The following is a 27,301-nucleotide window of genomic DNA, read 5'->3' as shown; positions in this document are numbered from 1 at the left end:
AAATAATGGTCACTGGCATTCTATCAAAAGAAAATGTCCTAAAAAGACAATATTCTATCACAACTTGCATTTGAAAAACAAACACCTTTTGAGAGTGACCTCTACAAGGTTATTGGAACTAGATGAAAGCCTCATCCTTTAGAACTGTTAGAAAGGATAAAGTAGTATGTTTTTGGCAACAATCCTACATTGGCCATGGACTAAGCCTGGATCCAGCTGAAATATGATTTCCAAACACAGTTATAGCTCAGGGTTTTTTATTTATCCATATTTGCAAAAAAAACACTCTACAGAAATCCCTAACTCAAAGTCATGATTTAACCCAGGACACTTAATGGCAGCCATTGATCAAGAGCCATACTAATCACTATAAAATTCCTACACTCCGCAGATTTCTGAGAATGTCTGCTGTGCACATTCTTACTTTCTACTTGCATTCTGCTTTGGTAGGGGACTGGAAAGAAACCTCTTTTACAGAATAAATGATCCTAGTACAGGGGTAGAGAAACTATGGCCTGTAGGCAAGATGAAACCTATTTAATTTCATCTGGTGCATAGCCAGTTCTGGCACATCCCTTTGGGGCTGGAGCTGGAGCCGGAGCCACGAGCACTGGCAGGCCCCACCATGGATGGGAAACTCCAAGTCTCCCCCTCTTGTGGGGCTGGAATCGCAAATGCCGGCTCACACCACTGTGGCTAGAAGCCCTGAGACTCTGTACCACCTCCCCAGGTGGGTGAGTCCAACTTTCTATATTTCTCTAAAAAAGAAAAAAAGCCTCTAAATTAAGTTGATTTTTACATGTGAGTAGACCACACTGTTTTCCGTGGATCAACGGCCTGTAATAAAAAATGTCCAACCATCACTTGGATTTATACAGTCTGGCTACGTCTACACTGGCCCCTTTTCCGGAAGGGGCATGTAAATTTCATGAGTCGTAGTAGGGAAATGCGCGGGGGATTTAAATATCCCCCGCGGCATTTAAATAAAAATGTCCGCCGCTTTTTTCCGGCTTTTAAAAAAGCCGGAAAAGAGCGTCTACATTGCCCCGATCCTCCGGAAAAAGTGCCCTTTTCCGGAGGATCTTATTCCTAGTAGGGCACTTTTTCCGGAGGATCGGGGCCAGTGTAGACGCTCTTTTCCGGCTTTTTTAAAAGCCGGAAAAAAGCGGCGGACATTTTTATTTAAATGCCGCGGGGGATATTTAAATCCCCCCCGCATTTCCCTACTACGACTCATGAAATTTACATGCCCCTTCCGGAAAAGGGGCCAGTGTAGACGTAGCCTCTGTGAATTATGGCAGAGAACTATTATCGCAATTTTGAATGGGACACTGTAGATTCTGTAACGAAGGCAACTTAGAGAAAATAACTCTGAAACGACACAATAAGAGGAACAGGACAAAGACAGTAGAGAGACAAGGTGGATGAGGTAATATCTTTTATTGGACCAACTTCTGTTGTTCAAGGTTTTGAACCACATAGAACTCCTCTGCAGGATAGCGTCATAACCATAGTACATCCGGGGTGGAGGAAGCTATTTTTATCCTGTTTTAACTAGCACCTGGCAATTTACACAATGTAATATTACAGTATGACCAAGGCAGTTGTAGTTTTAACATGTTAGCAAGTTGATGTAAAACTAAGCTGCTCCCTAGAATCTACTACCTGAGCCTGTGAAAATGAGAAATAATCTTGTCCACACTAGAATTTTACTACATTTTAATTAACACATGGTTAAAAACAACCTTTCTCTTAGTGAAGGCAAGACTGAGGGGTACTGTGATCCACATTTTAGCTCATAACTGAAAAAAAGAAAATTACATTTCCATGTTAGGAAGTTGCTGAATAGTCTGAGCCAGCATACAAGGAAAGTGCTGATCCTAACCAATGTTTCCTGTAAGCTGGGCACTTGTGAGGCCACTGAGGAGAGAGTCACATGCTGTCCAGCTGATTAACTGAGTGCCTACAGCTAGGTTTTTTTGTTTCTATTGATAATACCCTGCAAATCTGTAGATATCTGCAGATGTGGATGCTTCTTGCTATCCATGGCTTATTTTTGTGGATACCTATAAAAATTTTGTATCTAGAACCCTGCAAATGTGCAGCTATCCATGAGTATCTACAGAGGACAATGCAGAGATCCACAGCTCATTTTTGTGGCTACAGATGCAGATACAAATTTTGTTTCCCTGCAGGGCTCTCTTTGTGGTGCACATTCACACACAGTTTAATGTGCATACAAAAATTAATTCCACACATGGATGGAAAAGCTTAGAGGGAACGTACATTGGTCCTCTCTAATCACCCCATGCCTACCCTTTGTTTTATTAGGCTGTATCGCCCTCCCAGCAGGAACTGTACCCAGGGCTTTTTGGACACTTACACAAGATGAATAATGAAAACAACGTAGAAGCCAGTTTGGGGGGCCCAGGACCCGGGGCATTGCCGCCACCAGGGAATAAGGCATTTCTTCTTTTCTCCATGCCAGGAACCAGGTTTCCCTCTCGCTGCTATGGTAGCTCCATCAGTTCCACTTGCCCCATATCCTCCCCTAACCTTTCTTCCCTGCCCCACCTTCTGCTCCCCCTCTGCTCCCTCCCATGTCGCCCCTTCCCATTGTCTCCTCACCCCCAGCCTCCCACCCTGGCTCCTTTCCCAGCCCCCCCCCCCACTTCCCTCTTCCACCGAAATGCACCCGCCTGCCCCCCCCCCCTTTCTGCCCCTTCCCAGGGCTCCCTCCCCCGCCCTCACACCTGTTCCTTGTCTCCCAGCCCCCACCCTGGCTCCTTCCCCCCCCACACACAGTTCCCAACCCCCCCGCGGCTTCCTTCCCCCCCACTCACACAGTTCCCAACCCCCGCGGCTTCCTTCCCCCCCACTCACACAGTTCCCAACCCCCCCGCGGCTCCCTTCCCCCCCCCCCACACAGTTCCCAACCCCCCCGCGGCTTCCTTCCCCCCCCCACACACAGTTCCCAACCCCTCCGCGGCTTCCTTCCCCCCCACACACAGTTCCCAACCCCCCCGCGGCTCCCTTCCCCCCCACACACACAGTTCCCAACCCCCCCGCGGCTTCCTTCCCCCCCACACACAGTTCCCAACCCCCCCGCGGCTCCCTTCCCCCCCACACACACAGTTCCCAACCCCCCCGCGGCTTCCTTCCCCCCCACACAGTTCCCAACCCCCCCGCGGCTCCCTTCCCCCCCCCACACACAGTTCCCAACCCCCCCGCGGCTTCCTTCCCCCCCACACAGTTCCCAACCCCCCCCGCGGCTCCCTTCCCCCCCACACACACAGTTCCCAACCCCCCCGCGGCTTCCTTCCCCCCCCCCACAGTTCCCAACCCCCCCGCGGCTTCCTTCCCCCCCCCACACAGTTCCCAACCCCCCCGCGGCTTCTTCCCCCCCCACACAGTTCCCTGCCCCCCCTCGCTTTCTTCTGCCCCTCCCCGCTCTACTCCCCACTTTCTGCCCTATCCCATTGCCCCTCCCCCCCACACCGGCTCCCAACCCCCCCCCCCCCGCGTCTCCTCCCTCCCCGACCCCGGCCCAGCAGCAACAACCCCTCCCCCCTCCCCTCGCCGTGTGTGAGCGCGGCGGCCGCCGGATCCTCGCTCTCCCCGGCCGCGGGGCGGCGAGCGCCAGGGCGCTGCGGCGGGGCGGGCCGGCGTGGAGGGGGGGGGGAGCTGGCGGTGGCTCCGCATAGCCAAGATGGCGGCGGTGGAGCTGGAGTGGGTGCCCGAGACGCTCTATAACACGGCCATCTCGGCCGTGGTGGACAGCTACGGGCGGGCCCGGCGCCGCGACATCCGCTCCCTGCCCGAGAACATCCAGTTCGACGTGTACTACAAGGTGAGGCGGGCCGGGCCCCCCCCCGCCGGGGCGCCGGGCCTGGGCAGAGCCGCTCCCCGCAGCCCGCTCGTGGGCCGCGCCACGGGGAGGCCGCAGGGCAGCGGACCCTGGTCGCCTCAGGCCGGGGGGGGGGGAGCGCCTGGATCCGAGGCTCAGGGCGGCGGCGGCTGCTGCCTCTCCTTGCCCGGCAGGCGCAGGGAGGAGGGGTTGATGGGTAGGGAACCGGGGGGGGACACAAATATTTGAGGGGGGGGATAGTGGATGGGGGGGACTGGCACCTGAGGGGGAGGAAAAGGGGGGGCTGTACCTCATCTTTAGAGAGGACGAGATGCCAGCTTCTCTTTTTTCCGGGGGGGGGGGGGAGTCTCTGCTTTTGTGTGGGGGTGGGGAGAAGATTCAAGTGATGCCCAGGGAATCGTCTCCATCTACTTTCTCCACTGACCGGAGGGGGCACCACAGCCAGGTGGAAAGGTTGGCCCCTGGCTTGGAATCGCTCAAGTCACTGACCTTGGTCTTGTCATTTAAGGGGAGGCTTTTCTCCCCCCCCCCCCCCCATACATAGAGTCTGTAGAAAAGGTACCTTGGCCGGTGTCATCCGCGAGATGGGCATTTCCTATCCAAGCAGCCTGCAAAATGAGCATCCTAGGGAGCAGGAGGCGACTGAGCCCTCTAGTAGTGCCTGAGGTGGGGCATTGCCTTTTCCTGCTCAAGTCAGGGAGCTTTTAAAGGAATCCCATGTGTCTTGAAAGGGAAAAATAAACAGGGACATGCAGAAATAATTTGAGACGGATAACAGCCCTCAAACCAGCACAGAGAAGCCGTATTCAGAGGTACCGATGATCACTCGAGACAGGAAAATCTTTCCTACCTGAAGGAGACAAGCAGGGAAATTGACATTTGTTAGGTATTATTCATCTGCGTTAGATGTTGGGCTAAATGATATGGAAAAGTCTGTGTATCATGTGTGCACTCAGACTGTATAGCAGTAGAGGATGTTTTACGGTGAGCTGTTAATTGAGTACATTTTTGTGACTAATCTGAAGGATTGCTTTGATTTTTTTTTTTAAGCTGCCAATAGGTGTAACCATTGATAAACAGAATTTGCTGGAGCTGTTTCTCTTGATATATTTCTCAAGCAATGGATTTAGTTCAATAATCACTAAAGATACACAGAGAACATTGGCTTTTATGGGTAGTATTACTGAAGTATTTTGTTACATTCGCTGTCTTTATTCCTGAATCCTTGAAACCTGATCTGTAGGAGAGGTTAATAGGTAACTGACTTCTTTTACTAAAATATTTTTCTGTGTGTTCAGGTTGAACCTGATTCGCTTTGTTCTTTTTTTCATTGTGGAACAATTCAGTCCACCTGATTGATAAATAGACTTCTCCCTAGTCTCTCCTTTTCTGTTTGCATATAGGAATATGTTGCCCTGGTTGAGAATGGTTAAGTGAACATGCAATCCTTATTCCAGTGTTAACTGACTTCAGGAATCATTTTTCTGTCAGGTAAATTGGGGGGCTTTGGTACTAAAACACCAACTTGCATCTATATTTAGTAAAAAAATATATTCTAAAAAATAAACCAAAAATCAAAATTTAGAATCTCAGGAATCTGTAAAATGTGTATAGCTTGTATTCCCTCTAAATAAAACGTTGACATATGTAATTTCTACAAGTGTCATGTAGTCTACTGATTGAATGTATTTCACAATAGTTGTATTAGGGATATGACAGTGTACATATTTAAACGGTTACACACAAGGCTTCCCTCCTCCCCACTGCCTCACTGCTGCTTCTGCATGTAAACATGTAACCACTGAAATTTTCAGTGTTGTACATTCATTTAAAAAAACCACCACATTTTAACATCCCTAGTTTGCATTTGTGTCATTTGTATTTTTTACTTTGTGTCTTTGCTTTTGTCTTTAAGCATGACTTAAGCATGGTTGTGGCCTAATTTAGGCTCTGATGTGGCAAGAAGCTACCCTCCTTCACGGCCTCCTCCATTTCAGTTGGGGCGGGGGGGAGAAGGTGAGGTCCATGTAAATGCAAAACTATACGTGTGTGGTGGTGGTAGAAAAATGAGACGGACTGTAACTGCTTTGGAGTAATGACTGACTTTTTACTGCATGTCTCTAGAGTCACCTATAGGAAGGGTAGGGCCCTACCGAATTCACAGCCATGCAAAATGTGTCACAGACGGTGGAATCTCATGTTCTCCCATGAAATCTGACCTTTTGTGTGTTTTTACTCATACAGATTTCATGGGGGAGACCAGCATTTTTCAAACTGGGGGTCCTGACCCGAAAGGGAGTTATGGGAGGAAAGGGAGTCTCAGGGTTATTTTAGGAGAGTTACAGTGTCCCCACCCTTAACTTCTGTGCTTACTTCAGAGCTGGGTAACTGGAGAGCAGTGGTTGTAATGTTTGCTGGGTGCCTAATTCTTAAGACAATACTCTGCCAGCAGAAGTAAGGTTGGCAATACCATGCCCATCTCGCCCTTAGCTTTCAATGCTGGGCATCTTGAGAGTGGCAGCAGCTGAGTAAGGTCCCAACTCTGCAGGCAGCAGTGTAGAAATAAGGGTGGCCATCCCATCCCTTTCTTCTGGGCTGATGCTGGCAGTAGCTCTACCTTCAGAGCCGAACATGCAGCCACTGTCCCCAGCAGCAGTGCAGAAATAAAGATAGCTGAGCTTCAACACCCTTCTCTACAATAACCTTGCATCCCTCTCACAACTTCTTTTTGGGTTACCCTACAATTACACCAATGTGAAATTTCAGATTTAAATGTCTGAAGTAATGACATTTACCATTTTCAAAATCCTATGACCATGACACTGACCAAAATGGACTATGAATTTGGTAGGGCCCTAACAATGGGTCTTTGATAGGTGCTCCTAAGCACTACTGCAATACAAACTAATAATGTAGCTGAATTGGAATATGATCCTGTTGGCTAGAAGTATGGGTGGAGCCAAACGGTGTTACAGCCATTTTGGTTTGGGGGATGTGGGGGTGTGCGCGATTTTTGGCCTTTGGGGGTGGTATTTTTTTAAATTGCCAAGACTTTCAAAATGTTAGTGATTTTTCAATCTCCAAGTTGAAATGGTTTGAGGAGGCCTGAATTTCAAAGGGCACATATTTCAGATCCTTTTAAGATGTGTTAAATAGGGCAACCAAACTTCCCTAGTGCTCCTAGGATTTGTCCATGTTGTGTGTGTTCTCGCTATTGGGGAGTAAATTGTAATGCACACAAGCATATTGTGCACTAACTAGGTTTTGTGGACCCTGCTTGTGCATGCTAAAATTCCTTCGCGTGTGTTGTTAAATTAATGTTTGATCCAAGACTATATTAAAGCATTCTAAAGCTCTTAGAAAACCTTGGGTGGGTGTTCACTGTGTTTACATAACTGTTGGTCTCATGGAAATAGGGTCTCAATGAACAGTTTATGCTTTTTATTCCGTGTCTTTTCTTTGGTTATAATCGAGGAAAAGTAATTGATTGAGCCTTAGCAATATTGATTCTCAGCTACTATGTCATGACAAATAAATGTACATAAATGGCATATAATTGATTTCAGACTTTGAAGAGAACTTTTTGTAGATACAGATGTTTAAAGGGATGAAAACCTTTTGTATCTCTCATTGAAATAGTGTAGATTGCAAATAAGAGTTAGAATGATATGCGGGGGTTCCCCAGAATCCTACTAGCTTTGTAACCATTTGTGTTTATGAAAAACTTCACTGCACGTTTTGCAAAAATAAGTTTGGTAACTAATCCTGGTCTCATTCCACTGTCATCAAGATTATTAATGTTAATTAATTGTGTGTGGCCTTACAAAGCTGTAATTGAATTGTATAAAGATTATAACCACTTGCAAAACCATCACTATCTACACCATTTATAGTCTCCAAACTTTGGAATAGTTCTGTTTATTCCTTAAAGCTCCAGGTCTCCCGGGCACTTGAGATAACACACCATTAGTAGGAATAATGGTCAAAATAGAAGATTATTAAAAGCCTTTCCTGTGGTGTTGAGAAGTATAACATTTAATGGATTGAGCCTAAGGACCTGAAAGACTTTTTTTTTCCCTTGGGTATTATAGCAACATTTGAAATTAGCAGAGACAATTTATTCAAACGGATAGCCCTTGTGTTTTAAAATGGAAGGAGGGAATTGCTAGCAGAATGTTTTCCATGAGGATCCCCTGCACTTGGCTTCTGTTGCTGTCACCATAACACCACCTTTCTCCCAAATGTTTAATCTTGGTCTTGTACACCTTAGATTTGGTAACATTCTGGGTATGTAGAACTCACATATTCTCTTATGCTGTTCAGGAAGTTGAATCTGGTTTGGGGGTATTATTTGTGGTGGACTTAAAAGCATTTAGTGGGCAACTTGTAATTTGTGGACTATCCTGGGAAATTACTTGGATAGCAAAGTCCTCTATATTAAGAATGTTTGTCCCTCTGCTGCTTTCTTAACAAATTGGTGAAGTGTTAAAAGGGGCTCTTATTAAGTATAAGTGAGTTAGCAGTGCCAAATCAACATGACTTTAAGGGAAATAGCACTTGTATTAGTAAGTAGCTAACTGCAGTTTTGTAGATTTACTAAGAGTTGCACCCCCTGCTTGATTTACTCGCTAACCCCCTCTCTCTGGGGTTTGGCAACCCCGGCTCTTCCCTCTTCGCCCCCCCCCCCCCCAGCCTCTGGGAAGGGCCGAGGCAGTGGCAGACCCAGCTCTTTCTCTCTTCCCCCCCCCCCCCTCCCCCACCGCCCGCACCAGTTGCCGGGGAGGGTCAGGCTGAGGCCGTGCCAGCCTTGGCTCTTCCCCTTCCCTCCTCCCGGCTGCCAGGGAGGGCTGGGCTGGGGCCACAGTGCAGCAGCCCCAGCTCTCCATGTGGCCCTGGGGAGGACCAGGCTGGGAGTAAGTGGGGCTTGGCGCCTGTTGACACAGATGACATCATTCTGTCGTCCCGCAGGAAAACATTTTTTATATAGAGAGAGATTATTTAGATTTTCAAAAAGTTTTTGAAAGTTTCCCTCAAGTGACTATCAGGGCCAGGCTTACTGGGTGGGTGATGTAGGCAACTGCCCAGGGTGCCATCATTAGGAGGGTGCCTTCCACATACTGCAAACTGGCAGGCCTGGTCTGCTGGAACCAGGGTGAGTGCAGGCAAACCCATGGCTGGAGTCCCAGGCCATTTGGGAGAGGTGTGAGCAATGCAGCTTAGAGCTGCCAGTCTGAGCAGGTATGCAGTAGGGGTCATCCCTGCTGAGCCCATGGGCCAGCCTTTAAATTTGCCTTTCCCACAGGCCTACGTGGTGGTCTCACACCCACTCTTCTTCTGCTAGGTGGTCAAGCAGATATGGCTGAACGAGTCCCTGAGCTCAGAAATTCATCCCTGTGTAACCCATGTGGCCTCTCCAGCCAGGAGCTGGTCCTTGTACTCCACACCCCTTACTGCTGGTCTGAAACACAAAGAAGGAAAGCCAAAATCACAAGTTTACTCAAAACATCATTTTCCCTAAGACCAGCCCTGATGAATATTAAGGGAAATCATGGTGGAGTTAGGTGTAGAGTAGTAATTTAAAAAATTAGTTAAAGGGATACTATCAATATTTTAAAAAAAAACCACATTTCAGTTTGAAAAGCTTTAAAACTATTTTATTATAAGTAACAACTGAGGTTAAAAGGAACATATTTTTCTACTGTTTTCAGTTTGTTTCCTTTGAGCACTTGCCAGTACTTTGTGCATTTCCCAGTTTTATTGTTTTGTTATATAATTAGTTATGCCCATTTCCCCTGTTTGTGGGGGGTCTTTCATGGGGCAACAAAGGACAGAAAAACAGTGATGAAAATATGGTTGTGAAACAAAAATCATAGAAAAAAGATAGATAACAGAAAGTGAAATACTTGGGACAATTTTCAACTTAAAAATTATCTGTATTTCAACACAAACATGTTAATTTTGAGCAATAGGCATTGTAGTTGTGGTAGGTAAGGGTAAATGGTGCTAATATTGATTTATTCCAGGGCAGTATTGGAACCAGTGTTTGATATCAGTAACTTAGAAGAAGTAGATAGCAAGTTGGTGACGTTTGTCAATGACACAATTCTTCAAATTAGTAAAAGCTTTGGAAGACGATAAGAGCTCTAATTCTTCACAAAGCATTAACATAAGGGGGCTCGATAAAAGGAAATATGTTTTTGTTGTTAAATTTTATTTGGTTTAGAAAAATCTGGTATTTGCTGCTGACAGATACAAGATACTGGACAAATTGGGCCAATGGCCTGATTCAGTAGGGTATTTTCTATGCCATATATATATGTTTTTTCTGATCATGTGTGCTTTTTTTCTGGACTGTCTTGCTCCTTTGGTGCATTTGACAGTTTGAAAATTGTACTAGTTTTTTTTTTTTATTTTTTACACTTTTGGACTTCAGTCTTGTACAGATAGAGTAATAAGGATGACCTGTGTGGTTTTTATAAGGGTGAATGTGTAATATCCTCAACTGCTTAGGCCTAGTTTACATCTAAAAATATAGGTCTGCCTCTCCATGACACCTTGAAGAAGGTATGAAGAATTCACACACCCAAGCTATGTCCCTAAGCTAACCTATGTCCCATTACAACATCTCCAGGTCAGTGGAAGAATTCTTCCATAGGCCTAGCATGAGGGCAGGTTTATTACAGCAGTGGAAAATCCCCTTCCGTCCCTGTAGCAAGTGTTCACATTGGCGCAGCTGCTCATGTAGTGTAGACATAGCCTTAGGTTCTCCTTTCAAAATTCTGTTTTTAAAAAATTTGAAGTTGTTGGACTAATTTAATTTATAAAAATTGTTCTTTTGAGCCCTTCAGATGAGATAGTAAATCTCAGATGCAACGGGGAAACGACATTGATTTGCTTCAGCAAATTGGTGCTTAGCTGTAATTTTCAGTAATTGCACTACAATAAAATTAATTTTTACCATCAGAATAGATAGTGGGGGGAAAGCAAAGTTACTGTAATCACTTTGTCTAATGGAAATTACGAGGTAAAATTTAAGAATGGTTTTTAAAAACGAATGGTAGGGTTTGAATGAGCTTAATCAATAATTGCCACATCCCGTGTTTTGACTGTAGCTGAAGTACCATGTTTTCTTACTGTCTGTTCTGCCAATCCAGAAGAGGAACACACAAAGCTAATAAAAGCTGTTGTATTATGTCTGTGTAATCAATTCTTCTCTAGAGCAAAACAACATGAATAAATAGAAATTTGCTGAAATGACACATAGCTTGTAATAAAATGTCAGCGCTGTTTTTTGCAACAGCGTTTAATGATTCTTAGCGGTGGTGCTATTATCCTATGGTTGAGTTTGCTTGAATCTTGTGTCTGCCTGAGTTGACTTTCCTTGTTGATGAATTAGTCTCCTAGAAAATATTTGTAACAAAAAAATCTTGTTTGTTCTAGGGCTTGTGACACCTGGGCAGTTAACTTAATGAGGGTGGAAAGGGTAGATAAACTGCAACAGCAACTATTCCTTCAGATGAGGGTTTCTGACCAGAGTAGTATAAACAGGCACTGTGTCTTAGGGTGGAGTGAAAAAGTTGATTACTTAAATGTATAGGATTTTTGCTGTGAATATTCTGAGTGATTTATAAAGACTTAATTAAACTGTATGTGGGTGCAGATATAATATGCTGTATCTTTTGGGCACAAATCAAGTGTGGAATGGAAAAGACTGTGTCCCCACCACCTCCCCTTTCTCCTCCCTATTTGGTCAAGAAAAGCACTTTTCAGAAAAGCAACTAGTGCTGGCATAGCAGGATTCATAGATGATTGTAAGGCCAGAAGAGATCATCATCTGATCATCTAGGCAGACCTCCCCTGTGATACATAGGCCATGGCAGTGCCCTGAATTAGTTTGTTTGATTTTAGGCCTATTTTTTAGAAAAATATTCAGTTCTTGATTTTAAACTATCCAGTGATGGCGTATCTAAACTAAAATGTTCCTAGCGTCAACTTTCAGCTGGTCCATCTTGTTATACAGGCAGTCCTCACTAGAAGTCCAAGATACGTTCCAAAAAGCTTGGACTTATAGTGAAACAACTTAAAACAGGGAATTTTTTTCCTGTGGCTGACTTCCATTTGTGCAGTTTTTTTTGCACTTCTAAGAGGGCTCCTACAAGTGTCAATGACTTTCATGCAGAACAGATATATACCAGGGTGACTTGTAGTGGGAACACCCCATATCTTGCTAGACTGAAGAACCTTTTATTATAAGATATCTCTTTCTGTCAAAGTTAACGTTTAACCATCAAACTAAGAGTGCAAAGGCTGCTGCAATACCTCCAGATTTTACACCAGCCCCTGCTGGGTGGCAGTGGAGTGTAACCAATACTGATAAGCCTGCTTCTTGTCTAACCAGTTAAATATTTACATCTCTATTTCTTTGAACCCCATTAAATTTTTCAACATCCTTCTTGAACTGTGATTGCCAGAACAGGATAAAGTATTTTAGCGATCATCATACTTGAACTAAATACAGAAGCTATACAGCTCTTCTTCCCCTAAAGTAAAAATGTTTGTTTGTAATTCTCCTTATCTCCAGATGCCATTGACTTTACATTTCTCTATTTTGTCTTATTTATGATCAGTATTTTAATAGTGTTGGAAATTAGTAGAAGAGTCATCTTTAGGAGCAACACCCTAAAATTGAAACCTATTCATTTATTAAGATTTAAAGTAGTACACCTGTTCCAAATGTTGCTGTTACTTTTTTAAAAGCGCATTTTTCTATCTCTGAAAAGGTTTCTCTTGCTTTCTTCTGTAATCACTTGCACAAATAGAGGCATTAGACAATTCATGGGAAAGAGCGAAACTGACTGAATACAAAGTGCTGTGAAATGTACAAACTAAAGAAATGAGAGAAAAAACCTGTCTTATCTCTATAATAATCCTAGCTGTTGCCTCTAGTAGGCTTAAAAACAATTTAATAGTGTGACTTTTTATGTCATGATGAAAAGTTAAGTTCACAAAGCAGTTTCTTTAGGGAAGTGTTTACATGTCAGATCTATGAGCATCCATCATAGTGGTCATGCTGTAATAAATTGACATTATAAATTATGTAGAATAATACAATATTTTAATATATGTCCTTTCTTTCTAAAGAGTCTCAAAGCACTTTTCAGGCCTTTTATGAGAATCATGTAATATTTCCAATTGTGAGGGCGAATTCAACATGGCTACGTCTACACTGGCAGCTTCTTGCGCAAGAACTCTTTCGCGGAAGAGTTCTTGTGCAAAAACTCTTCCAGAAGAGAGCATCTGCATTGGCATGTGCTTTTGCGCAAGAGCATCCACGCCAGTATAGACGCTCTCTTGCACAAGAAAGCTCTCATGGCCATTTTAACCATAGGGGTTTCTTGCGCAAGAAATTCATGTTGCCTGTCTACACTGGCCTCTTGCACAAGAACAGTTGTGCAAAAGGGCTTATTCCTGAGTGGGACAGTCGTAGGTCTTGCGCATGAAGCCCTGATTTTATACAGTAGAACGTCAGTTTACTTGCGCAAGAACAACACGGCCAGTGTAGACAGGCAGCAAGTTTTTGCGCAAGAGCGGCCGCTTTCACGCAAGATCGCGCCAGTGTAGACACAGCCCATATGTTTAATAGCATACAGGAGCACCTGGGGAGATGAGGGGGCTGAAAGAGGGAAAGGGACTAGCAGATGCAACTGAATGGTTAGGGCAGCGTTGAGTAAAAAAAGTATTGCTTTCAACTAGAAACTAGTGTATTTGGCCTAACAAGAAGCACCACAGAACAGATTAGAATTTTTTTACTTTGAGTGGGGAGGAAGGAAACACTCATCCTGGTTTTTGACCTTAGATTTTTTTTTTTTTGTCTTTTATCTCACTGGGAATACTGCAGTGTCATGAGCAAATGCACAACAGCTCCGTACCTTACTGAGTTGTGCTCTGATCCTGCAAAAATGTATGCGTGAGAGTAGACCTGTTGACTTGAATGGAACTAATAAAGGGTTTAGAACTGAGTATGTGAGTTTGCAAGATCATTGCCTTCAAATACTAACTATTGCCAATATTACAGGGTTTGTCAGTACAGTGAGTTGCTCTGATTTAACTCCAGGTGTCAATTTAAACCAGTTTAAAATAGTGGAACCCCCTGAATGTCTTAATAGTGGCTTTTTAAAGGTTTAGCTTAAGATGACTAAGATGAGTGCTTGTATGAGGGTTTGCAGTGACTAAGCTGATTTATTAAACCAGTGCAAGTTTGTTTTTTGAGAATACCTTACTTTAGCCTCATGAGGTTTCATGTTCAAGTGTTGACTATCTGTTCAACTTGAGTTTTGGCAAGATCACAGACTAACCTTTTAGTACCAAGACATGATTTAAGTGTGGTTAGCTAGAAAGGGGCAGAGTTGTGTTTGGTCTGCTGTTTAAAATTAGATTGACTTATCTTTTGCAGCTCACAAGGTAGATTAGCTACAGCAACAAAAAAATCTTTTCCATTTCTGTAAAAAGGGTCTACACGATGGTGCTACAGCACCATAGGTGTGCCACTGACATGCCTATACAGGCAGTCCCCGGGTTACGGACAAGATAGGGACTGTAGGTTTGTTTTTAAATTGAATCTGTATGTAAGTCGGAACTGGTGTCCAGATTCAGCCGCTGCTGAAACTGACCAGCGGCTGACTACAGGAAGCCCGAGGCAGAGTTGCTCTCCCCCGGGCTTTCTGGAATCAGCCACTGATCAGTTTCAACAGCAGCTGAATCTGGACGCCTGGGACAGAGCAGCTGGGGCGCTGCCGGGTAGGTCCCCGCAGCGCCACACCTCGGCGCTGCGGGGACCAACCCGGCAGCACCCCAGCTGCTCTACCCCAGGCGTCCCCAAGTCAGCTGCTGCTGAAACTGATCAGTGGCTGATTCCAGAAAGCCCGGGGGAGAGCAACTCTGCCTCGGGCTTCCTGTAGTCAGCCGCTGGTCAGTTTCAGCAGCAGCTGACTTGGGGATGCCTGAGGCAGAGTAGCTGGGGTGCTGCTGGGTTGCTCCAGTAGCACCGCTCCTCAGCACACCAGGGAGACGCGGAGCAGCTTTTCTTGCCTCGGAGGACCCGGGCGGCGGGACCGCGGCACGTCTGAGTGGTCCCGCCGCCCGCGTCCTCCGGGGCGAGAAAAGCTCTGTTCGTAAGTACGGATCCGACATAAGTCGGATCCGCGTAACCCAGGGACTGCCTGTAGTATAGACAAGACTTGTTGGATTTCCCTGGCCATTGTAAATGAGACTTGAATGAAGATTAGCTTACATTCTAAAGTTAGGTGCAGTATTTTGAAAATTCACCAATCATATTCTAAAACAATAGTCATGGATTTCTAAAGGAATTATTCTCTAATGCTGTAGTATCAGGCTTTCTTTTTTCCCTCTGAAGGCAGATTAGAAACTCTGGTGCATATCATTGACAAGAAAAATGCTTTTTTAATTTTTAGCACCTTTTTTATAGACAGTTTTGTTGGGCTCTTTGCTGGAATACTGATACACATGGCAATATTAAAGATATGTCAAATTATTTCTAGAAATATAGAATGTTTCATTTTTCAGGCTGACTTCAAATAATTTGGTAGGGTGATGCTAGTTGATTTTTCTGCTTAGCTTCCTTATTTTCTATCAACAATCCTTTGTCAAATGATCCTCCATTGTGTGTTTGTTTCTGTGGTGAGGAATAAATCCCCATGAGATTGAGCAGCACCTAGCTGGTATGATAAAGTGTAGTTTTAAAGAGATTTTCTAATTTTTGGGATTGAGTAGAACTCTGTTTTCAAGAACATATGATACTGTGATTTCTCTAATGTTTTTTTTATAGCTGTGTGTAGTGGCTCAGGTTATTATTAAATTAAAATATAAAGCCATACGTGAAGTGTCAAGACTTAATGTTGCTGTGGCACCTTTAATTTTTGTTAGAGTTGGAAGCCAGTCTAGGTGAGTCCTATGTCAGTTTTCTGTAGATGACTGTCAAATGTTCTACGGGAGTAATTGATCTCTGCAGTGACTTCTAAGTGAGAAACTGAGTTGTTGAACATGAGTTTAATTTAAACAACAGATGGCTTATGCTTATGTCAGAAAAACTGTTTCTTTAAAGAAACAAATATTCTGCGGTTCAGAGCTGTAACAATACTCAACGATGGATATTTCCCTTGAACTTAGCCTTTGTTTCAAATAAGATAGCTAGCCTTGGAACTATGAATTCTTATTCTCTGTGTGGGTTTGCATCAGAGAACAGTTTCTTCCTTTCTTGGAACACATGGTGCAGCTTTGAGATACTTGGATAACAGTGAAGATCCTGTTTGCAAGGATTTCTGAATGTGCATATTAGAAGGAGTGAATCTTCTAGAAAAAACTGCCTGCTACTCTCATCCCTTTCCTTTCTGAATCTAGTGTCCGTTACCATGTGTTTGAAAAATGCAGCGTTCACATCACCACAGATTAAGTAGGCTTAATCTGGGTTAATTCCTTTAAATTTTTTTGCCAGTATTTGCAGAAAATAAGAGGATAGTAAATAAGGCAAGCTGTCAATTTCTGGTTGTACTAAGGAAAATAAGTGTTGTTTGAGTTGCAGTACAAGTCTATACCATAGAAACAGGAAAAGAGATCTGCAGAAATCAGTTGTGGAAAAGCAAACATGAGTAGCTTTTTTCAGGCTAAATTATATATGTATTCATAATTTTAAAATCACAGTCAACAATCCATATAGCTGTATTATCTAAAAATGGCACATATCTTAAACAGCCTGTATATCAAAACACAAAATAAGAGTGAAATTTTATAGTGAATACATTATAAGATTGTGTGCTTGTATTCTATAAATGTTTTTACAAAAAGGATTTTATTTACAATGGATGTCTGGAATTATAAGGCTGGAGGTGGTTGTTTTGAGTTTATGATGCTAGCTGTGTGTGAACCCCAAGGAAGGAACTAAAGCTTTCTAACCTGCCTTAATAATGATTTTCTTTAAAAAGTGAATTTTTTTTTACATGGAGTGATATAAGTATTAAACACTGAAATAGTATTTCTGATTGGTAAATCAATATTTGAGCAGCTTGGGAACTTTCTTAGTTTCTTTGATAAATGACCTCATTCTTCAGCAAGAAATCCACCTTCAGTGTCGTTTTTGAAATGCCAGTTGTGGTTGAGCAATTCTTTAATTATGGAAAATTCACTTTAGATTCTTATATCTAAGTTGTTACTTTACTGAGTTTTAGACAGCTAGGCTGAGGAAAATGGAGCTCTTGTACATTTCAGAGGAGGAATGTGGATATCCATGTACAGCCTGGAGCCAGCGGGATGTTCCGCTGATTCCGGGCTGCACGCAGGTGCCTGATTTAAAATGCAGGTTCTGGGGAAGTGATCCGCAGAGCCCAGGATCATCTGGGGAGTTGCCAGCTGACCCCGAGCTCCACTGCTCCTTTGAAACACGCTGAGGCAGAGTAATGCCAGAAGCAGTGTTTTAAAGGGGCAGCTGCTACACAGCTGTGCGGTGCTGCCACTGGAAGTACCTTTCTCTCCCCCCCTCCGCTTTTGCTTCCTCTGTCTCATAGAGGCAGCGGGGGGGAGGAGGGAGATGGACTAGTCAAAAGACTATCCGATAAGCATTAGTCGACTAGTCTTTAACCTCCCTAGTAGGGACCAGTGTTCCCTGTAAGCTGTGCGCTTGTGCAGCCACTCAGGTGCCACACAGCTGATAAGTAGAGTGCCCGCAGCTAGATGTTTTGTTTCTACTGGTGGTGCGCATTCACACATGATTTATTTCACATAAAATAATTTATTCCACACATGGATGGAAAAGATTATAGGTAACATTTTCAGGGACAGCTTCTGAGTTGGCATATCCCTTCATGTGCCACCATGATTTTTGATAGTATGGTTTAAAAACGAGTGGTGTTAGTCAAGAATCAACACTGACCAATTCTGTTTAGCCTTTGAGATCTGATGCAATGCCAGTTTGTCCACTTGAAACCATTCAAGCACAATCCAAACTTCTTTCCATCATGGAGTGTCTTGGGAATCAAAGGAATTGGTAATCCATTTTAAATAAATAAGATTTCTGATTTGTTGGCTGATTCATTAGTGTATGGACGTCTTTCATGTGGCATTTGAAAATCAATGTGCAGGGATTATGATTGGTTTTTAAATCTCAAGATTCATTCTAATGTTTCTGGGATAGCTAGGTCAATTCACCTAAATAGGTGTAAGAGTAAGTGTAAGAGTAAACGATTCAGTTATATATTGTGTGCTGCTAAGTGAACTGATAAAGAAGGAAGAGCAAGGACAGTAGGGTATATTAAATGTTTTACAACAGAGAGCTGGATAATTCCTTTTTGTAACACAGTGTCCACCTTATCTTTTCCCTTGGTATTTTACATAGTTTTTTCGTCAGAATACAGTGATGGCACATAGTTGTTTTTTTGTTAACTGAACTCTCCCTTCTGATATTTATTCTTGTTCTAGCCAGTCTCCTGTAGTTTACAGGTGATTTGGCATGTTAAGATTTTAGACTAATACTTTACCACCAATGTAAACTTTGTTTCACTATTTATATAATTTTAGTAGATTTCATAATTTTAAATTTTTCTAATTTTTTTGCTTTCAGCTTTATCAACAAGGTCGCTTATGCCAGTTGGGTAGTGAGTTTTGTGAACTAGAAGTTTTTGCTAAGGTGTTACGAGCTTTAGATAAAAGGTAACTATCTTACATTATTACTCAATCATGTTTCATTTTCCATGTCTTGCTATAATCGAGTTAGTGGAAAATGTTACACAAAAATGTTCTTGCAATATGCATTCCTGTATTTTTTCCATAGGTACTTTCTAATACATACATTCATCTATGACTCACTCAACTCCTAACATTCAGAATCTCAAGGATTCTAAAGAAAATCTGATATTAATCCTAGCAAAGCCTCAGAGGCACGGGACCCCTCCGCCTCCCCGGCTTTGCTCCAGGTGTCCCTGATCTGCTGGAGACGGTCCAAAACAGACCAGGGGCACCCGGAGCAGCTTTTCTCGCCCCGGAGGTCGAGGTGGTGGGACCGCTGGGCTCTGGGCGGTCCCACTGCCTGCGAGCTCCGGGGCGAGAAAGCCCCGTTCGTAAGTGCGGATCCGACATAAGTCGGATCCGCGTAACTTGGGGACTGCCTGTATTGAAACAAGTGATTTTTCCAAGCCATTTCTGAAATGGTCTATGCCATGTTGTGTATTTTGAAACCATCATTATCTCTTGGATTCCCCCTTTGCCTCAGAACACACCCATTTGCGCTCCCCGCCTGAAATGTGGATTGGTTAGGGCAGTTGCTTTTTTTAAAAATAATCCCATTAAAATTTATATTTTAATCCTTTATGAGGCAGCAGAAGATTCAATTTTAGGTACATATGTTAAATTACTGTAATAACCACTTCGGAGGGATAGATAAAAATGTGGCAAAACAAGAGCAGTATTTAATACCAAACAAAGAAATGCACAGATATCCTGGGTGTGTAATACAGACAGACACACAATCACATGCGCACCTTTAAAACTAATCTAATTTTATGGATCAGCTGGTCTTTAACACTATGTAAAATTGGTACAAGTAAACTGATTCATGCCATTTTCCCGAGCTTAAATATGTGTGCAGCTTATCTGGATGTTGAGCTTTTACCGTTCACTTCTGGTCTTAAATTTGAAGAATGTGCCCTTCCCATATCGTCTCATTTTTCACTCTTCTCCAACTTCACACAAGATCACTGTTTCTGTCCTCTCTCTTAGTTTTTAGGTAAGTGGATGAATTCTTTAAAATTTCTGTACCATGTGGTCTGTCACACAAATACTCTGTTAGTTTTACTTAAGTAACCCTAAAATATGCTAGACATGAATCTTATGGTGGTGTTGGCAATCCTCCAGTGTTAGCTCTGTGGCTACAATTTAGTGCCTTTTTGTAGTTCTCTTTTAACCCCCAGAATATACACTGAAAGACCTAAATCAAATTAGTAAGAATATAGGAAATGTATAAAGGCCGTGTTCCTATATGCCCCATGTAATTCCAGGTGTGGATGTCTGCCAAAATAGTAAGAACGACTTCTTAAGCTGAGGAACTCCATCTCTCTGACTGTCCTGTTGTGTTACGCTTATAACTGGCGTCTTCAGACTGTTTTCTCCTTTGTACCCAGAATAAGCCCTGACTTTTTAAAAAAGCTGTCACCTTTCTTTTTATTGTATGTTCCTGGTCTTAGACTCTTCATAGCCTCTTTTTACTATTGGTTTGTACACTGTTTGAATTAAGAACTTTGGAACCAAGCTTCATAGTATGTTTCACATCTGTGAAATTGGTTTTTGTTTGACATTCAGAATGGACAGTTTCCTGTTTTAAAATCTGTTTTAAAATTTTGTTTGCTGTTTTTAAAGGCATGTGTGGGTGGCTTCTGTTTAAAACACTGGGCACTGTTTTGGGAACTGTATACGTCAACTTTGTAATGTACAATGCAACAGTTATATACTACTGGTCTTGATGTAGATATTGCCCAGATCCATCTTCAGGGGGATTTAGGTTTTTTTTTTTTTTAATATTTGTGGCTTACTAGTCACATTTGTGTCTGTAATACTAAAGAACCAACTAACTGGAATATTTAGGGCTTTATAATATTAAATAAATACTGTTGTTTTTTTTTCATTACAGACACTTGCTTCATCACTGTTTTCAAGCTCTGATGGATCATGGAGTAAAAGTTGCTTCCGTACTGGCCTATTCATTCAGTAGATGGTGCTCCTACATAGCAGAATCCGACTCTGATGTAAAAGATAAAGCAATCCAGATTGGTTTTGTTTTAGGTAAGTGGTGATAAAGTACCAGGCTATTTTACCATGACGTTTTAGTTTGTTAAAGTTGAATTAAAGGCATAAAAGAATACTAGTGGGTGGTGCCCCCTTCTTGCTATGCTCACCAACCCTCCCTCCTCCCCCATCTCGGGGTAGGCAGTCCCAGCTCTCCCCCCCGGCTGCCGGAGAGGGCCAGGCCAAGGTATGGCAGCCCTGACTCCTGCCCGCAATCTGTATTTCAGTTTGATCCCCCTGCCTCCATTCCTGCACTCACCATCCTCCCTAACCCTTCCCCACCCCACTCTGCCTGTCCCTGCACCCACCTCCTTCCTCCATTCCTGCACCCCTCCCCACTCCCACACTGCCACCATTGTATATCCCTCTCATCCCTACCATCCGCACCTTACCGCACTGCCCAACCCCACATACACCCTATCACCCTTCCTCCCTCCCTACACACACCCCGCCCCCTCCCATGAATTAATCAAGCTGCGTGCCCCTTTCATCCCCCCTTCCCCCCCGCCTCCAGGGGCACCACCAGGCTGGGCAGCACAGCCCTGGCCACTGTAGCAGGAGCCACAGCCCGCCCCCAACCCAGCCTTTCCAAATGAGCCTGTTGGGACAGCTTTGCTCCGTGGTGACCCCAGAGAGCTCGGAGCGGCCATTCTGAAGAGCTGGGGAAGTGACGGGCTATAAGACCTGCCCAGCTCCAGTAGGCCCAGGCCACACAGAGCCAAGCTTCACGTGGAATGAGGAGTAACGGTAGTTCGGACTAGGAAGCCTAGTCCGAACTACCTAGTTCGTGCCGCGTGTAGCTGCGTGGCACGGGGTTCGAACGAGCAGGGATTGAAAAATGGCGGCGCCCAGTTTATGCAAATGAAGCCCGGGAAATTCAAATCCCGGGCTTCATTTGCAAGTGCGGTATGCCTACATTACCCCGCTAGTTCGGATATGTCTACACTACCCCACTAGTTCGGAGTGTCATCCTGTCTGCAAATTAGTATAGCACTAACTTGCTGTATTTTAATTTGGGCATAGGGTTTTCCTGTTCTCTTACTCTTAATCTGCAGTGAAAGGGCAGATTAGTACAATTTTCACCAGAAGTTCCTGGTAAAAAAAAATTCATCTTTTACAGCAATTCATTGGTGTCCAAAAACTTATTTGCTCTCAAATTTCCAGGAGGGTTCCTATCAGATGCTGGCTGGTACAGTGACGCTGAGAAAGTGTTTAATTCCTGCCATCAGTTATGTGCCCTTCATGATGAGATGCCTCATTGGTGTCGTGCAGTAGAATGTTGTGTAAGGTAAGCTTGGACTTTAAGTACTTTGAGTCTGTTTATGAAATGTACTGCATGCATTATTGTAAGTTTAATATCTTATGTTAAGAGTACTGCGCATGTCCCATTGCAACTTTCCTTTTTGGTCATTGAATCCCTGAGTTGTTTGATAGCAATCACCTCTTCGTTTATTGCAATATCCACTGTGGCTTTCAGAGGTCATGGATGAGTACCTTGCCTGGATATTTCTGTTAAATGGTCAATAGTGGGAAGTTAGCATGGTAGACTTAGAATTCTAAGTTAACGTTGTATCCATTTATATTCTGAAAGATCTTAAAGGGACAGATGGCTTTTAATGGAGATTATATTCTACAGAAAAAAAAATCTGGAAATTCCATATGGCTCTGTCTTCCTAATCTGCAGTTTCTGTGCCTACCCACTCTTTGGTTTTCACTGTAAATAGTGCAAGAATAGTACCTACTTTTCTTTAGCTTCAGAGGGGTTGCTGAGTTAGTCTGTAATAGGAAAAACTTACAACAACAAGGAATAGTCTAGTAGCACTTTTTAAAGACTAGCAAAACATGTAGATGGTATCATGAGCTTTCGTGGCCACAACCCACTTCTTCTTTAGACATCTAGAGGATTATCAAAGATATTAAATACTGTGTCATGCTTATTTACATTACCATTAAGTGTGTATTCTAGCACAACACTGCACAGTGCAGCCCACTGTGCTACATAGTAGGAAGTGACGTATGTTTCATCAGTAGGACTCAGCTTCAGTAGCTTTCAATTCAAAAAGTACTGATGGGCCAATAGTAAACTAGCAAAAGCATGTGCAGTTAGCCTCTTTATGCTGCAAGAATAACTCTGCACTCTCAAAGTTGTACGGCAGGATTAGGTTTTCTTTTTCTTTTCTTTTTTTTTTTAATTGCGTGTGTAGACAGCAAAACAAAAGTGTCTTTTCCTATTAGGGAACAGTATTCGAACCCACACAATTATAGAATCATGTTTTCTTTTCATGTTCGCAACAAAACCCTAGATTTGTTATGCAATATGTCTGCCCTTAATCATGGTGGTTAATTATGGCAGCACAGGCACAACTATGATTCTTGTAGTGCAGGGAGGCCCTTAGCTTTTAATATGAAGTGCCTTGACAGAAGTGTATGAAAGGAAATACTTGTTTATGTTCAGCCAAACCACAAACAATAAAATAACACTATAGTTCAGGCAGTTCAAATTATATATCTGTCAAATAGCCAGGCCAGGAAGCCGTCTTTACTAATGCTATACACATTCAATTTTAATCCCTCCCCCCCCCCTTTTTTTTGAGGGAGGGAAAGGAAGGGAATAGGTGGAGTGAAGTGAAAATAATTGCAACTTCAAAGGCATGAGACACTGAAATACATTAATTAATGTTACTGTTGGATCATTTTGCACTGCAGAATTCCCTGTTCTAACTATTTTGCCAATATATTAGAAAAGTTGGATTTTTTTTTTTAATTAAAGGAAATTTAATCAAATCATGCGTTCAGATCTCCCAGGTATATTGCAGGCAAATTTGACACTAGTCTCCTAAAAGTGGCTCCTGGTAATATGGAAATTTTAGAATATAATCTGTGCTAGTTTTTAATAACATGACACTAGTTACTCCACATTTACCACACTTCAAATATAAGATGATTTGTAAATAGCTTTTTGCAATTGATCATCACTGTTCACTGTAAAATGACTATGGTCATGGAGTTCTTGCTGAACTTTAGCAAATGAAATGATTCAAAGACTATAGAACCTCACAAAACAGTATGTCGCATCATTCTTTGCAAATTATGATAAGGCTGGTTTGTGGTGGGTTTTTTTACAAAAATTTAACTTGTTGAATCTAATGACCATATTCTGCCTACAAAAGGTTTTCAAGGAAGCCAGATATGTTTAAATATAGAACACATTTTTGCTGTGTTTCTCAACATCTATATTTTTGCCTCATTGGAGACAGTGGCCACTATCTTACTTAGTCTCAAAAGAAAAGATTTAGCTACAAATCGCTTGTGAGAAGGGACACACAGAAGCTGGAGCCTTCTGAACTTAATTTGTTCTTCACATAAGAAACAAAGAATTTCAAACTAGAGAAATATGACTGCAAAACGAATAATCCTTGATTGTCAGGGAGGGGATGTATAAGAAAGACATAAATATTTTATAAAAATATAGTTGAGTAAGAATAGAAAGATGCTCTGAACTTCTCACCAGTGTCTTGGAGGGAGGAAAATTTTGTTTATTTTTGAGCACCCAGAAGTGCCATCGGCAAGTTAAGTATAAATGTGGCACCACCCTAAAGAGCAAACAATGCAAACATGATAGTAGTTAGGGAGCTAGACACCTGGGTATCGAGAGCAAAGGAAAAAAGGCAATAAAATATATTTACACACTGAAAGAGACAAATTGATGGGCATATTCATATTTCTAGTTTGTGTACACCTGGTGATACTGGAATTTTGATACTGCGTCTTTTTAACATGAGATATATAATGGGAGAGAGATTATTTAGTTATACTGAGGGGCTGTGTCTAGACTGCATCCCTTTTCCGTAAAAGGGACGCAAATTAGACACATCGCAATTGCAAATGAAGCGGGGATTTAAATCCCCCCGCTTCATTTGCATAAACATGGCTGCCGCTTTTTTCCGGCTCGGAGCTTTGCCGGAAAAAAGCGCCAGTCAAGACGGGGATCTTTCGGAAAATAAAGCCTTTTCCGAAAGATCCCTTATTCCTCTTTTAAAAAAGGAATAAGGGATCTTTCGGAAAAGGCTTTATTTTCCGAAAGATCCCCGTCTAGACTGGCGCTTTTTTTCCGGCAAAGCTCCGAGCCGGAAAAAAGTGGCAGCCATGTTTATGCAAATGAAGCGGGGGGGATTTAAATCCCCGCCTCATTTGCAATTGCGATGTGTCTAATTTGCGTCCCTTTTACGGAAAAGTCTAGACACAGCCAGGTTGAAGACTCTTATGCCCATATTTTTTGAACTGCTTGCCTTATTACTCAGCAAGAGAGCAAGGAGTTTAAAAGCTGAACATGTTTTCGTGACAAGCCAGCAGTCTAGATGTTTTCTGTTATGTAGGGCAGCCAGCAATACCTGTTTAGGGACAACAGATCTCATGAAGTATCTGGGAAAGATTAAAACTGAAAAATTTAGATAAAACTGAGGAACTTAAGCCTGCTCACCTAACTCAGGAACAAAAAGCGAACTACATAATTATGTAGAGTCCAATTGTTACTGGTTTTTAAGTTTGGGCTTTTTATTCAGGATGTTTTATTTATCATTATGATTAAAATATTGAAGAAATATTGTTTTGGATTACTTTGAAACAGTGTAGTTTTCGCTTCCCACATATATTAGAACTAGTGGAACCTGCTGTAGTAAATTACTACGAATAACATAGAGGAAAATGTAATTTCTTTATTGCTATGAAACATATTTTCTTCCCCTTGTACGGGGGGGTGTGTGTGTGTGTGTGTGTGTGTGTGTGTGTGTGTGTGTGTGTGTACACACTAAACCAGGGTGGCCAGCGTGCGGCTCACAAAGTGCGACCCGCAAAGCCGCCCCTGTATCCCTACAAAGGGCCCCTGGTTCCCTGGGCTCACCAGGTACAGGGGAGCCATCTGCCAGATGGGGGCCTGATGTGACCAAAAAGCCAAACCGGAGTTTGAGTTTTCATTTAAAGGGTCATATTCTTTTTTTTTTTTTTTTTTTCTTGACAACATTTTTCCCTTGGCTCTTTGCACTATGTCCACCACTATTTTGCCTGTAATGGGTTGGCCACCTCTGCACTTAACTTTGCAATATAGCCAATTGGTCTAGACTTCCCACTTCATCTTCTTTGGTTCAACCTTCTGCTAACGCCTCAAATTGCTATAACACTTGCACTTCAGTCTGCTAGCACTTGAACACTTTCTGGAGTCTAAATTTCTACAAAAGGGTGTGTGCATGCACAGGTAAGGTTTTGTTTCTTTTAAAAACATTTATGAAGACAAATAAAATGAGATGGTTCTCAAGAGACTAGTCAGGCAGTCATCAAATAGATCACTAGTATAAGTTTGATTACTCTCAAATGTCCCAACATGTCTTATTCTAGTTCTGTATTGATCTTCTAAAATCCCAGGCTTTTGATAGGGATTTACATTTCCTCCCCTCTCCTCTTCCTCCCCTCCTTCCACTTCCCCCCACATACAATTAGATCAAATTACAAAGCCCAGCTGGTATATTAAAAGGATTTATTATCTTTGACTGAAGCTTCCAGATAATGGTTATTGCCTGTGGCCAGACACTGGATTAGAGGGGCTACAGAAGTTAACTCATCACAACTGATCATGTGACTCCAGATTTAGTGGGGGTTTTCTTGTCCTGTAGTGGTTCTCAGAACCCAGGGGCAACGTGGGGGGGAGGGGCGCTTGTGCCCCCACTGCGGGTAGAAGGGGCAAGGAGCCAACTATCAGGAGGGCCAGAACCACTGAGCAGCGGGGGGGACGGACAAGTGGGGAAGCCTGGTGCTGGCAGCAGGAGTCAGCGTCTTCCCTCCACACACACACTCCCTGGCAGTGGTGGTGGAAAGCAGAGGGATATGGCCCTAGCTCACTCTGCTCCCCCATTTCCTGGCACATTGCTCAGGGGCGGGGGAGAATCACCCCCACAGTTGCTGGCAGGAAGCAGACGGATATGGCCAGGAGCCTGGAGAGCAGTGTAAGCTAAGGCTATCTTGCTCCACTTCTCGCCTCCCCCATCCTTGTGAATTTTTGGGGGTGGGGGTCATACCCCTTGGCCCCACTAGTATCCCAGGCAGCATCACTCAGGAAAGGAGCTATGTTTATGTGAGCCACTATTCACATCTGATTAGGTTCCATGATACATACGATAACAGTACTCTAACACTGGGTCAGCTGAAATTACTAGTCTTTTAATATTCCCATCACATTTTGGATACATTTTTTAAAAAGCTTTTTATCTTTCCTTTAACTGGCTTTGTGCCTTGTGATGTATAAGGTGACATTGCCAGATGGAGGACTGTGTCGCTGCAGTGTCCTTCCTGCAGCAGTCTGTTGTTGATTGTTCATCTCGCATGCTGATTTAGTGATGCAAAGTTGCTTTTTCCTCCTTGTTCTAGTAATTGTTTCTGGTTTATTGTTGCTTACAATAGGAATTGCATACATATATTTCTATATATGCCATGCAACATTCTATTGTGAATACCTGCCTAGCTGTCTTGCTAAATTCACCTGCATTCAGGATTTCAGATGTGCTTTTATTTTATTTGAATTTTGATTTTCCTGACTGA

The 27,301-nt window shown here is 43.0% G+C and overlaps 1 protein-coding gene across 2 annotated transcripts in view; it reads left to right on the top strand.

The window, feature by feature from the left end:
- The first annotated feature begins 3,619 nt into the window (after positions 1-3,619).
- The window catches only part of APPBP2 (amyloid beta precursor protein binding protein 2), a 43,445-nt gene continuing 19,763 nt past the window's right edge, over positions 3,620-27,301 (top strand). Inside the window, exons 1-4 of one of the 2 annotated variants that reach the window (XM_075904738.2) lie at positions 3,620-3,850; positions 18,498-18,586; positions 20,559-20,710; positions 21,878-22,001. In XM_075904738.2, coding sequence (XP_075760853.1) covers positions 3,710-3,850; positions 18,498-18,586; positions 20,559-20,710; positions 21,878-22,001 — 506 coding nt within the window. In that variant the 5' untranslated portion in view covers positions 3,620-3,709. Of the gene's footprint in view, positions 3,851-5,039; positions 5,360-18,497; positions 18,587-20,558; positions 20,711-21,877; positions 22,002-27,301 lie in introns of those variants that run through there. The other variant, XM_089772053.1, reaches the window with a different exon arrangement.

The sequence above is a fragment of the Pelodiscus sinensis genome, chromosome 21, assembly GCF_052426305.1.
Source record: "Pelodiscus sinensis isolate ZL-2025 chromosome 21, ASM5242630v1, whole genome shotgun sequence".
In the NCBI taxonomy this organism is placed as follows: domain Eukaryota; kingdom Metazoa; phylum Chordata; order Testudines; family Trionychidae; genus Pelodiscus; species Pelodiscus sinensis.
This window is presented reverse-complemented; position numbering and strand designations above follow the sequence as displayed.